Source organism: Penicillium chrysogenum (genome assembly GCF_028827035.1).
Source record: "Penicillium chrysogenum strain IBT 35668 chromosome Unknown utg000005l_segment0_segment0, whole genome shotgun sequence".
Lineage (NCBI taxonomy): Eukaryota > Fungi > Ascomycota > Eurotiomycetes > Eurotiales > Aspergillaceae > Penicillium > Penicillium chrysogenum.
Genome location: NW_026622753.1, coordinates 1,430,683 through 1,444,356, shown reverse-complemented (window position 1 = coordinate 1,444,356; position 13,674 = coordinate 1,430,683). Strand labels below are relative to the sequence as shown.

General features: G+C 49.2%; 4 protein-coding genes across 4 annotated transcripts; 1 reads left to right on the top strand and 3 right to left on the bottom strand.

Annotated features, from left to right (window-relative positions):
- Positions 1 to 34: 34 nt before the first annotated feature.
- On the top strand, positions 35 to 1,783 carry N7489_008957 (uncharacterized protein; the record flags this gene model as incomplete). Its single annotated transcript, XM_056714707.1, has 6 exons — positions 35 to 331; positions 386 to 712; positions 920 to 1,344; positions 1,412 to 1,454; positions 1,514 to 1,616; positions 1,713 to 1,783. The coding sequence occupies 6 exons, from the start codon at positions 35 to 37 to the stop codon at positions 1,781 to 1,783; spliced, it is 1,266 nt and encodes a 421-aa protein (XP_056562329.1).
- A 2,084-nt stretch (positions 1,784 to 3,867) lies between these two features.
- N7489_008956 (PP2C family serine/threonine-protein phosphatase) lies at positions 3,868 to 5,289 on the bottom strand (the record flags this gene model as incomplete). The annotated part of the gene is made up of 1 exon (XM_056714706.1): positions 3,868 to 5,289. The coding sequence occupies one exon, from the start codon at positions 5,287 to 5,289 to the stop codon at positions 3,868 to 3,870; it is 1,422 nt and encodes a 473-aa protein (XP_056562328.1).
- A 1,566-nt stretch (positions 5,290 to 6,855) lies between these two features.
- On the bottom strand, positions 6,856 to 10,253 carry N7489_008955 (formin-binding protein HOF1; the record flags this gene model as incomplete). The annotated part of the gene is made up of 7 exons (XM_056714705.1): positions 6,856 to 7,025; positions 7,090 to 7,571; positions 7,674 to 9,307; positions 9,357 to 9,668; positions 9,716 to 10,002; positions 10,056 to 10,160; positions 10,211 to 10,253. The coding sequence occupies 7 exons, from the start codon at positions 10,251 to 10,253 to the stop codon at positions 6,856 to 6,858; spliced, it is 3,033 nt and encodes a 1,010-aa protein (XP_056562327.1).
- Positions 10,254 to 12,477: 2,224 nt separating this feature from the next.
- N7489_008954 (uncharacterized protein) lies at positions 12,478 to 13,455 on the bottom strand (the record flags this gene model as incomplete). Its single annotated transcript, XM_056714704.1, has 1 exon — positions 12,478 to 13,455. One exon carries the CDS (start codon positions 13,453 to 13,455, stop codon positions 12,478 to 12,480), a length of 978 nt encoding a protein of 325 aa, XP_056562326.1.
- Between the last annotated feature and the right edge of the window lie 219 nt (positions 13,456 to 13,674).

Genomic DNA, 13,674 nt, shown 5'->3' with positions numbered 1-13,674 from the left:
CATACTTCGGCTCCTACTCTGCAAATTCAACATCATGGCTTTTCGCACCACGGCAGAAGAAATGGAGAGACTTCAACTATCCGATGACGATACAGAGGACCTCTGGAATTCCCCATCCAAGAGGGCGACCCACAAAAAGATCAACCCAAGAACCTCTGACGAGAAAACTACACCAGAACCTCGAGCTTCCCATGATGGCGAGGATCCTCTCTTTGATACCCAGGAGGCCCGGGAGGCTGCTCTCCGGACGGAGTTACAAGGTGTGCGGAATATCAACGAAGTGATAGAAGGACTTCTGGGAAGCTTGGACTCCGCCAAGGGAAACATGGAGGTAACGTGTCTTTCCTCGTAAATCATGGCTGATACTGGCTAATTATATCTATAGACAGTTTCACAAACTGTTACTTCGGCCTCAACACTTCTCAACACGTGGGCTCGCATCCTTTCCCAAACCGAGCATAACCAGCGATTGATCCTCAACCCCAACTGGCAAGGCGCCACTCAGGATGTGATTGATATCGAGAACCAAGCGATTCAACGACAGCAAGCAGCAGAAAGACGTGAACAGGCACTACAGCAACAAAGAGAAGCAGCAGCGCGAAAAGCTGAGGAAATTGAAAAGCGACGCGCACAGGTCACTCGGGGTACACGAGGCACCCGCGGAACTACGAGGGGCACAGTTCGAAGCACTGGCTTAGGAAGAACGCCGAGTGTAAGCACAACCCGCACGGCAACGCGGGGGTCTACGACAACCCAACGGCCAGTCAGTGGGATAGCACGAGGAAGTGGAATTTCTCGCGGTCGGGGGAAAGTCTAGGTGGACTGGACTAGTTTATGTACAATAAATCTTTGACCATGAAGATAAAGCAGAGTGATAACTATGATACCCTTATTTTGATATATTGTTGCCTGAGGCCAGTTACACGCGTCGCGATCTGATAACGATAAGGAGCTACCCCAAATTATTCCCCTGATCCCCGGAGATCATTCCGTCATTCACCTTTCCAGGTACGACAACATAATGGATTTCGCCCCATATCAAGATCAATCACCAGAGATTGAGCGTGCCCTATCCCCTCCCCACGCAGATGGTCACCGAATATCCCCAATCCTCCGCTCACCGCGAGCCTCGGCCGACCTACCCTCCCCTAGTCACTTTGCTGGCGGCGGACATGGCAACACAGGCTTTGGCCGAGATGTCGAGGGGGGCCACGTGAGCTTAGGGGCTTTCGAAACAAGTCTTCCCATTCGCATGGATATCGAAGCAGCACTGGCGTATCTGCTTCTACCTCCCGCGGGGGGTGTATTCCTGCTACTAGCTGAACATAAGAGCGACTATGTGCGGTATGTAATGGGCTTCGGATTACTGTTGGGTTCCTTGAAACCATATTTTACTAACTATTCACTGTAGATTTCATGCTTGGCAATCGAGTATGTTATTTGCTACCATGTTTGTGCGTATTCCATATTTCCCATTGTCCCAAGGTCGCATACGCTGATATGCCAAACATAGATCATCCACCTTCTTTTCTGCTGGTCGAGCTTTCTCTCCTGGACATTGTTTATTATCGATATTGCTTTGATCGGCTTCCTCAGCATGCATGCTTACCAAGATGGTGAGTCCTCCGAGGTTTCTCTACTGGAGCTGCCAGCATAGCTGAGCTGTCCATCTGCACGAAATATAGATATCACGCTAATCACATAAGCTCTAGTTGATACTTTGGACCATTTTGAGGTCCCATTTTTTGGCCGTCTGGCTAACTCCTTTGTTGATGATGAGTGAACATGAACCTTGCTAATTTGACGTACTTGAGTTATTACTGCGAAGAAGGATGTCTTTTTTCATATACCCCTGTCGCTTCTTTCTTTGGTTGATGGACAGGCTATGCGTGGATGAATAACTCTCCTTTTGTTTACTAGGTCTGTAAATTTTAGAATCTCTAATCATTTCATCCAGCTGAAGCCAATATTCGCAAAATACCAATGGTGATGAATATAGTAACTATAACATACTATTTATTGGCAGTTACATCAGAGCAATCATCTCCAAAAAGACTTTGTACCATTTGTCCCGCTCCAGGTAATCATAAAGCCATTGCCTCCCCTAAGATTCGTGCCAGATCAATGGCTATTGGACATAAGGAGGAACGGCGGTTGGACTTTGAGGGTCATGAGTCGGTTTAGAGGAAGGGACCATGTACTGCAGCCTCACAGTGGAAGTATCTTGCGGCTCTGTATGGTCACGGCACGTTAGTTAATATCATAGCATCCTGTGGTCTTTAGGGGCTGGCATAGGTCTTACCACGGCCTTCTGTTTTGGCTTTCTTCAGGCTTAATCTGTTGAGACCTGCTCTTATCCGCGTGTAGCAGTACTTGGTCCAGCAGCCGACTACATCGAATACGCCAAGCCTAGCAGGATAATAATACTTTTAGCATCATATTCTTAAGATCATCCTGTTCATATTGTTCAATGGTCATACATACCTATCCAAGATAGCGCATATAAACATGAAAAACAGTATAACAACGAGTGATAGAAAAATTACCAATAAATATCCAGCAGCCACCTCAGCTGGAGTTTCTGAAGTTGAATCAGACTTGTCATTAGGAGCAGGAGCCATTCTTGACAAATACAAAGATATTGGGCAGTGGTAGGGTGTGTCTTGAGGGCGGCTAAATCTATACATACTCTACGCCAGGTTTGCGTCAGCATGACCCGTAGACCTATGTACATAATATGATTGACTCAAGTTGAAAAGATGTAACCTTGGAAGAGTGCTGGTTGACAAACCATTGAAATCTAGCCGCGTAGGTAGCTTCATGTGACTTTGATCACTGGGGTACTGTTATGGAGCTGATCTCTCGTACTCACTTCCCAGTTAAAGATACCTACTACTCAAGATACCTACTAGTCTACTCTTAACACTGCTTTCAAAAGTGAGCTAGACGATTTAGCCTGAGATTTTGTGTCTATAGAGCCATCATGGTAGCATCAGATTCAGTATAACATCAAACTAGGAAAGCCAAGATAGAATGGCCGAGCCAAGCAATATAGAAACGCCATACCATTGTTACTTGGTCCATTCTTATTTCTTTCCATTCTTCCAGACCAAATCACAGTCTTGTTATTGTTTATAGACGGGCAAGGGCTCCTCGGGATAGCTGTTGTCGTAGCCTGGCGGACCTTCTGGGCGATCAGGACTCATATATTCCATCCTAATAGCTTGCATCTCGATGGACTCTGAACAAAGAAATTGCTAATTAGTAACTTGTACTTTGTCTGGATGGGTCCCGGCTTTACCAGGTGTGGTTTGCTGCTCGTCGGCTGTGCCGTGAGGCGGTGTTTTTCGAACAAAAATGAAGCGGTATAACTTTCTAAACCCGCTTCTTATTAGACGAAAAGTCCCATAAACAGGGTCAACAAGTCTAGATTCCAAGGCCTGGTTAGTGTCTCTCTTTAATAGCAACTGGGAAGGAGGTATCATCATCGCCCACGACTTACCAAGATTTTCCCTCATCCAAGCAATTACCCCAACACGTATATTTTGCAATCAGACCTATTAGTACGAACGCTATTGCGAGAAGGATCCATAAAAAAATCAAGTCTTCTGAGGAAGCATCTGAGCGAGTGCGCAAAACAGCGCCTCCGTTGGTATGTGGCATCTGTGTAATCAGGTGGGCAACAGAAGGCATTTTTGACACTGTCCTTCTGTTCTTGTGATAAAAGTAGTTGGAAATATGTGATACCTTAGTGGCAGTGGACGTAATTATCTGTAATTATCTTTGGTCCTCCGTCGCCCGAAAAGGTTCGGAGGTACATAGTTTAGGGCTAGTCTTCTAAGTTCACATCAACCAAGAACTCAATATTTACTCTTCGGTAATAAAGAAAACAACTTGCACAGTGACATCGTCCCGTATCCGTCGAGAGAAAGGAGGGCCAAAAGCAAGCCGGCCAGCTATCAACTCGTGGTGATTTCCACCAAGGGAGTTGCGCACCAGATGTACTGCAGCATTGTCATCTTGGATTATTGTTCTCTCTTCCTCAAACTTCCAGTTCACATCTGTCCAGAATCTGCCAAAGTCAAATTCTCTGTCTGTTGGCTCTGGTTTGCTCTTTTTCTCCGCAGTTTGTGGTTCCAACCAGTTCCCAACCAAGTCAACACCCTGCTTACTGGAGACGCAATCCCATAGTCCATCCGTTGCCATAATTAAGAACGAAGGTTTGTTAGGATCGATCTTAGTGCTTGTCACAACCGGCTTGGCAGTCAAGTACGGGGGTGTGCGAACATCGTACCGTGGCGTCAGCGGTGATGGACCATTGAACTTCTGCTTCATTTCTTTTTGGAAATCCAGAGGCCACTTCCAGAGACTGTCACCAAATGCTCGCGAGACCGTAAGTCCAAGCACCCGCCCTCCTTTGGCTATGTTTTCCTCGCCAGGGTGCTCCTTGGAAATGCGGATGACCTCTTCTTCGTTACTACCAGTTTGATCGACTGACAAGGGAATGGCTTCCCACTTGCCGTCTGGCCCTTTTTGCCCGAGAACCGCTCTCGAGTCGCCCGTACACGCAACGTGGAGAGTGCTTGTGATAGGATCGTACAGAGATAACAAGGCGCACGAACCAGCGTAAGCAGGAGCCAGTTTTTTAACCTTGTCTTGGAAAGCTTCTTTGCTCCTAGATGTGTCTAGTGCAGTCTTAATTATGGAGTCGTCGAGATCCACGAATCCTTTCATGATAGCTCGCTGGACCGCCTCATTTGGCACCAGTTCGTCGTTTGAGGCTGGTTTAGCTTCGGACAATTTGCGTCGCACAAAAGGCAGCAGTTGCTTGGTCAACAGATCTGCTGTCTGCCAGCCTGAATGTCCATCGAAAACAGCCCAGGACATCCATTGATCATCCTTATTCCACGGCGAAGAAATTTGGCCATGAATAAACCGGTCCTCGCATGGGCTATTGGACGCCAGTTGAGCGCCATCGTATCTCCTGACGCCTGTAATATTTCTGACCTGGAAGGAGTACGCCTCTTTCGATATCATATGCGTGACATCCTCTTTGGAGGGGCCCGGCTCGGGGACCAAGTGCTCTGCTGGTGGACTCTCGAGGCGGGGCACTTCATCCCTTGTAGCGGTCAACCACCACACGCCGGGTGCGCTAATCAAACTGGCAGTCGCGATGTAAAATTTCCATTTTGAAGACAAGTTCTTTGTTGAAATGGGACGTTTACTATGTGCCCGTACGATGGACGTGGTCACGCGCCCTAGACGCGGTCGCGCGAGACATGATAGCATAGTGGCTTGTGGCTTGGAAGAAGGTAAAGCCAGAGAATTCTGAAGTTGCTTGAAGATTGCGCCAGCTTTTGTCAAGGTGGTAAGATCACGAGACTCCTTGCTGTACACGTGGAATAGGGGTAAATCGAGCACTCCAAAGCATCTAGCCCTGTGTGAAATAGTTACCTAGTCACAGACCCCTAATTAATTCATGGTTTATTTGAACGGAATATATCTAATTAGGTAAAGAGGGAATCGAGTGTTGCAATGTTTTCAGAAAAGAATAAATGGATTCACCGGATGAAAACACTATGGGACTAGAGGATATATATAGCGTTAATCCCTATTGAGATAACCTCATTATCTCTCTGCAAGAAAAACAGAAAAGATGCCATAATTTATCCAGGATATGAGTATTCCGCATGTTTCCTTCTTTAGAATGTTCTTCCTCACCGCACAATACCAAATTCAATGCTGCTAACCGATAACTCAAGACATGAGCCTCCAGCGCACCGACGGACTCGCGAAACCCACAATGCGGAGAGACCCGTTTGAGTGGGTCCATGCCAAGAAGGAGCGAACCGTGGCCAGAAGAGCCCTAGACCTCAATAGCCAGGGACGTATTATTAGAACAGCTTAAGCTGTATCTCTCGGATATCTGCTTTTAACGCAGAAATTGCAAGAGGAAGATCGGTGATAAGGGAGAAGAACAATGCGAACAAGGAAAGAACGTATGAGGGAAAGAGCGACAGTGGATTAACACATAATACCAGCAGGTGTGCACCGATTCCAGAAGTGGCCATGGTACCCTTGGGACGTACCTACACTTTAAAGCTACCTAGGTAACCTAAGAGTTTATCATATCCAATACTTACCTAGGTAGGTAGCCTCCTGAGGGTACGTCAGATATAGAGCGTACCTAGGTACCTATATGTAGGTACCTAGGTACATGAACTATAAGAGCTCATCGTCAAACGCACATAAGAGACTGTCCTTAATGCAATCCAAGCTACTGGTGTTGTGATATGGCTACTGGCTGCATGGAAAATACATCGTAGAAACGAGAGCATCAATTAGAACAAAGCACGTCGTATCCTGCATAACAGCTGAACGGGCGTCCAAAGATAGATCAAAAGAAATCACGAAGAACGGAGCAAGGGAGGGGGAATAAGAAAATGAACAGGCCGCGGAATGCTAAGGCTTCCTGAGCCGAGATTGCCCATCATACAATTTCGTTCGAGCAGATCTCTGTCGAGAGAAGGGGAGAGAGAAAAGAGAAGAAAAAAATTCCAACAAATTCACACGAAGCACATAGTAGAAATTCCCAGGACACACACGCTAAACTGTCCAAAAACATCCGCAAGAACAGAATAATAAGATTAAACAGGCTGTTCGATGACGTCAAGATGGGACTGTAGCATCATGTCAAGAATGAAAGTAAAAAATAGAAGTAGAGTTAGAAAGAAATCGTCAATGTGCAAAGAAAGTAGACGAACGACATGGTATCTACGTGAGGACATGAGGAAGAGCATCACCGTCAGGACGAAGGTTCGGAGGGTCGTGGCGGGTCGTGAGATCAATGGGGTATTAGATGATTTGCAGATAATTGCTTGGCACGAGACCAGGGTGGCCACGGCCGTTGGTGACTTCGGCCTCCCACCACCCGTCATCCTGCAGGCGGATAACAGAAAGGACATCGCCCTTGCCAAAGCTGAGCTCTTCGGGGATGGCGGCATTGTAGGTGTACATGGCACGAGCTGTGGAATTCAAATCGGGTTAGATACCAAGAACGTATTGTCGAGAGGAGATATAAATGCTTACCGAAATGCAAGATTGGTCGTCCATCACGGCTAAATTTGCGTCCAGGCTCTGCAACAGCCATAGTACGGCTCCGGGATCGGCCAATAGGCGGACCGTCACCATAAGTCGATGAGGGACGGCTGCTTCCTCGAACCGAGCCAGCATACCCACCGGGACTGCTGGAACCGTACATATCGTGGGTTCCAGACAACTGCAGCTCCATCCCACCAGCGCTAGAAGGACGAGCTTGCTGCCTGAACTGGGGCTGCGGGGATACAGCACGGTGGCTCATAGCAGGTGACGCCCTCCGAACGAAGTCGTTCGGAGAGTAGGGTGGATCTTGAGTACGACGCGGAGTAGGCGACTGGCTGTATTGGCTTCGCATGCTGTTAGACTGGTAACTACTAGGACTAGGGCTCGGACCCCTGCCGCTATTCTGGCTCATCCGAGTATCCACACGGGGGAAGGGACTTGAGGGCTGACGCTCCGTCTCGGTGCTGGTGCTGGTGATCTAGCTCGGGGGGGCTTCTTGTGTTTGCCCGCTATGTCTGGATCCCATGCTGTTGTTTTGTCCTCGAAGCATGCTCTGGGTTTGACCAGTATACTGCTGAGTTGTCTTGTTCATTTGTTTCGCTGTGAAGGCCGGCTGAGGTGCGCCAAGTCGCTTGACTGTGGGATCATTGTATGCTGGTGGCGGAGCAGCGACGCTGGCATTGCTGCCACCATAGGTGGAAGAATGTGCCGACGGAGTGGGTGTAGAGATGCCATGATATCTATCTGCTGACACCCGTGTCGCGGACTGCTTCCCGCTGGTCTTGAGATCTGCTAGAGCCCGCGCAATAGGATCCAAGTCATCTTCAGGTGCCTGGTTTGTCTGTGATCCCTTCTGGGGTGAGCTCTTTTCTGGGGAGGCAACGTCAAAGACATTGTTGCCAACGTTGAGCTGGAAGTTGGCTCGAGGATCGACAGGTTCCGGGCTGTCAGAAACACGACCCGGGGGGCCTGCCTGAGGCCTGACTGGGCTGACTTGTTTGGCCGGGCTACCCTGGTTGGGCGGGCTCACTTGCTTTGGCGGGCTCACTTGCTTTGGCGGGCTCACTTGCTTTGGCGGGCTCACTTGCTTGGGTGGGCTCACTTGCTTGGGTGGGCTCATTTGCTTGGGAGGGCTCACTTGCTTGGCCGGGCTGATAACTTGTTTGGGCGGACTCATTTGTTTCGTCGGACTGATTTGCTTTGTTGGCGAATCCCAACCACTGCGAGACGCGGATTGGGGTGAAACGGCGGGCTGCGAAGAGATGGCTTGCTGCGAAGAAATAACCGGCCTTTCTTTGTCATGGCGACTCTTGCGCCGGAAGGGGCTGTTGCTAAAGAAAGCACTCTTCTTTTTTGGTGACTTGTCATCTCCGGAACTCGGCACCGGGGCGCTGCTTGCTGGCTTTACTACAGACTTCTTGGTAGGCGTTTCCTCAACACTGGAGATAGAGGTTGGGTTCGAAACTTCGCTCTGAGAGTCACGGCTAGACGGGCGATATGCGCTGGTCGCTGAGCTTCGCTCTGAGGGTGGCCCGGCCCGACAGAACATGGTCATACCATCTGTTGGGTATGCGTTGTGCGGAACAGCGCCAATCTCTCCATGTTGTTCAGGATCATAGTTCGGAGGCGGCGCGCCACCACGGCGGAAATCTAGTGGCGCGGGTTGTTCAGGTTGTGGCTGAAGCGGCGGTTGCTGCTGCAGGGGAGGTTGTTGACGCGTGAGAGGCTGCTGCTGCATGCTAGGCTGCTGCATGGTGGGAAGCTGCTGCTGCCGCATGATGGGCTGCTGCTGCATGACAGGCTGATGCTGGGTAGGAAGCTGCTGATGCATGAACTGCTGCTGTTGAGGGTGTGGCTGCTGTTGAGAGGGCAGCGGTTGTTGCTGAGGTGGCGGCGCGTTGTTAACGACGGGAGGAGAAGGATGTCCCATTTGAGCCGCGAGGTCTGAGTGTGGGTCATGGTGTGAATCGAATGTTGAGGGTTGAGGGGAGGATGTGCGGAATGCAGGGTTCATGGTGCGCTGGAACTGGGCTACGGAATAGCCGTCGGCTTCGTCTATATCAGAGCTCGAGTCATCATCCTTGGCGAAGTTGATGAATCGGGGAGGGTCTGGGATCTCCTGGCCAGTTCCTTGGTCCTTAATGAAGAAGATAATATCTTTCTCCACTTCACAGTTCTCCAAAGAGAGACGGACTTTCTCGCACGACTATATATTGAATTAGTATTGAAATTAAGCCCGGGCAGGTTAAACATACGGCATCATCGCTGACACAAACAGTTGAAGCAATGTTCGCGTAGGTCCACAGACTGCTCTTTGTGAAGTCCAGACGCTCTTCTTCCAAATCTTGAAATTTATCGCATGCTGACTTCCATTCCTTATTCCAGCGTCCAGTTGTCTCCTCGAGCTGTTTGACGGCCGCTTCATATTCCTGGCTATTTGATGCCAACTGGATCTGGGTCTTCTCCAGCTTCTGCTTGTTCTTGCGCTCCTCCTGGCCCATGACCATGTGGCCCTGCGCGAGGTATCCCTTGATGCGGAGACAATCCTGCTCATAGCGATCACGCGTCTGTAGAATCAGTATCTTATCTCTTGCCATTCCATGAATTTACCCACTTTGTTGACAAGCTGTGTCTGTTGCATTTTGGTCTTGTGTAAGCGCTCAATGCACTGTTGAATAATCTTTCGTCGCTCCTTAATGCCACTAGCAAAAGCAGCAAGTGGCTCCTCCAATTCCGTCTTCATTTGGGCTGCGATGGCGGCGTGTGCCTTGGCAATGGCTTCAGTTTCGCCGCGAACCACGTCGAGTGAGGCTCGGAGCGACCCTATCTCGCGTGATCCCAGCGACTTGCGACATAGAGCTTGGAGTTTCCGTGCGTATTCATCTTCAATAGAGGCTCGAACTATAAAGGGTGTTAGAATTTGATTTTATCGCGGTCGCATGCATGGCACGTACTGCTGTAGAAAACCTTCAGTTCGTCATTTGTGACCTTTGAACCATGCACGCGGTCCAACATTGGTTGAAGTCCTGCGTCATCCTTGCCCCAAAAATTGTTCGCAACTAGAGTAATTGTCAGCGTGTGCAAGGATAATTAAAGTAGTACCACATACAAGACATGGAGACCGTAGGTCCATCTGCCACTGTCCCCGGCATTGTTATCGATGTCAAGCCTCGGCCAGCCTTTGCGCATGCGATTGAAGCGTGTTGAAATCAGAGGTACAAAGAAAAGAATAAGGACAATAACACTCAAGAATCCACAAAAGAAAAGACCATTGGAGGTCATGAAGTGTCCGAGTTGAATGTGAGAGGGATAATGCGCTGTTTACGGCCGCGTCTCTCGGGGCAACCACCGCGCGGCCCCCATGCACCGCGTTACATAAGCTCCTTATCTGCCCTATCTGTCAAACTGGGATATGGCCCCTTTAGGCCCCTATACAAGAACCCTGATCATCTGGCTGCCATTAATTGTGCTATAATACAAATAATGCTACAACAAACCCTGCCATCTGCTCGATTCCACTATCTAGACCTTGTCTTTCTCCATTCCATGAACCATTCCGCAAATCGAGGGTAACCACGATCTTGGAGTTTTATTCTGAGTCGCTTTCTCCATTCAGTCTCATCGATGCCCGGGATTGGCGGACAAAAGTCTAGTCCCCGAGATACAGAAGGTTTCGTCGAGATCCAGAAACGCGGGTAAAATCCAGCGCTCTCCCAGTCGATAATTGCCGCGAGTCTCTGATCGTAAATAAGTATACTCCCTGGCCCTAGATCGGGGTGATAAAGGTGGAACCTCTCTTTAATCTCCGGATTCGGGTGGAGATCCTCCCGAAAGGAGTATTCCTTGCTTTCACACACACTTAGCGGCTCTAGTGAATCCTTCCCCGAGTGAGCAAGATAAGGTTCTAATACTGGACCACCAGATACATCTTAGAGTCGTTCCGAGGTGATAGAAGCGAGTATCTCGCAAAAATGAACAACCTCATTCAAAATAGAGTCTTGCTGGCTAGCGGACATAGTCCCCCAGGCATCCCTTAATGTTATACCGGGAACTCTTTTTAACACTAAGAAAGATCGCTCCCCATCGACCCAAGAAGTGATGACTTCAGGTATAGGTACCTGGGGTGCCATTTTTTGAACGGATTTGATAGTTTCACTTTCTGAAGTGGTATCGGAGCTCCAGTGATGAACTTTGCAGATGGCATTATTTCCAATAGCCCATGCTGCCGACAGGGTGCCTCCCGTATGGATCAAACTGACCTCGTGCGAATCTGCAGGCGTGGCGTCGAGTGACTTTTCAGATGATGCGGGTTGGTCCGATACAGGCCGAAGGGTATACCAGTTCTCTCCGTCCCTCCAGGCAGCCGTGCATGTGTCGTCTGGTTCTGCAACTCGATCGCACTGGACTGTGCAGCCAAGACACCAAGTGGAAGGAGATATTTGCACAACAGAATCCTGAATACCTAGGTAGGCACTGATGCTGACATAATAGCAAATAAGTATTTTTGTTGACCGGATTCGAAGTGTTGTAACGAATAAAAGTAAGCACTTGACGTTGGATTCTGAAGGGAAGCGTGTTAGACTATTAAATACTGCATTTCTTGCTCGACTGACATATCGCTCTGGCCCCGCATTCTCCCCACAATGTGATGAGACTAGCGGTGTGGGTAAGCGAACTTCGAGGCCTCGAGGCTTACAGGACCAGAAACTGCCGCGGAAGGGTGCAGATATCCGGTCATTACTGGGTACTAAGTACACTCTGTCCATTCTGTCCACCGTGGACCGAGTGCTCAATAGACCCATCTGATCAGTCTCTGAGTGATCCAATCAGAATCAGTGAGCGTTCATTGGACCTCACTGATCCATCAAGTAATGACTCTGGGCGCCCTCATAAAAGCTCAGTTAGGAAATCTCCGGCAGAGGAAGTATGGTACTATAGGTACCTTGGTGACCTTCCAAGTTGTGGAAAGATATATTCTTCAAGGATTAAGTACGATACGAGAAATACTGTCATAAACGTATCCATTTCATTTTGTTATTCTTGGTGCATCGTGCAACTATTCTATGTACTTCAGGGACCCATCAAATATTGAAATCCAGTCTATGTAGGTCAAGCCAGCGCGGAAACAACCCATTCCCATATCCACAAAAAGTAAAAGACACATGAAGAAGTGCAAGTCATTTCAAAATCGCTTCCGGTAAAAACGCCAGTCAAATATGCATCCCCAAAGCCGTAATGGGGATAAATCAAGTCATTCGCAATCATTTCCTTTTCGTTATTGCGATCATATCGTGCCATAAATCAAGGATTTTATCAGTTCATGGAAGGCTTGCTCGTGCTCCATGTAAGCAGCTAAATCCGTCACCTGATATTATCTTAGTAGGCCACGAGGGTGGCCGACGCCGCGAATGTGCTGGAGACAGGCGAAGAGACACTGGAAGAGCCCCAGCTACGGACACCACGGGCCACAAGAGTGGAAGATGCAGAAGGGGTGGCAACAGAGGAGGCACTAGGGACGGATGAGTACCAGCCATATTGTCCGCGAGCAGCTAGAGGAGCAGCTGAAGTAGGGACGCTCGAGCTGGAGGAAGTGCCGGAGGGAGACACATAGAAGCCGCGAGCCGCAAGGGGAGTCGCCGAGACAGAGGGAGTGGCCACAGAGGAGTACCAGCCACGAGCGACAAGGGGAGTTGTCGAAGAAGACGGGGTGGTAACAGAAGAGTACCAGCCACGAGCGACGAGAGGAGTAGCAGTGACGGAAGCGCTCAAACTGGAAGAGGGTGAAACGGAAGCAGAAGAGTACGAATCACCGAATCCGCGAGCCACGAGCGAAGTAGCTGAAGCAGTAGGGGTGGCGACAGAAGGAGTACCAGAAGCGGAAGAGTACCAGCCACGAGCATAGAGAGACTCAGCGGCAGAGGCGGTGGGGTACTCCCTGGCATACAGCGAAGCAGAAGAGCTAGAGTACTCGCGAGCAAAGAGAGCAGGCTGACCAGCGGCTCTCAGGCCCCGGCGGAAGAAAGAGGAAGATCCCGGGGTTGGAAGAAGACTAAGGAGCTCCAAGCATGGAGTAGAGCTAGCCACAGCAGTCGAGGAGGGGGTCACGCTCGAAGGGGTAGCAGTCACAGTGACAGTGACAGGCACTGGGTTGGAACCAGGAGCAGTGACAGTGGAGGTTTCGAAGACAGTGTCGACTTCACGTGCAACTGAGCTGGAAGAGGTGTCTTCATCAGCATTGACCACGGAGTAGGTTGCGCGGCGAGCGAGGTCTTCGTTCTCGGGATTGGCGAAAGGCGCCGCGTAGGTCACGCTAATAGAGCAAAGGGCGAGGAGTGCAGCAGAAGAGAAATACATAATGATAGGAGGCAATTGAAGCCTGCAATAATAATTGAAAAGAGAAAGGCGCTTGAAATTGAAGACCGAAATGTAAACAAGGGAATGGAGATATGAGTGGTATTGGTGTAAATTTGGATGGGAGATGGGGAATTAAGAATGAGAACAGAAGGACTCAAGTCCAGGCTTAAAAGTCATACGAAAAAGATCTACTATCACGGTGAAGTGTACTTCTATTGG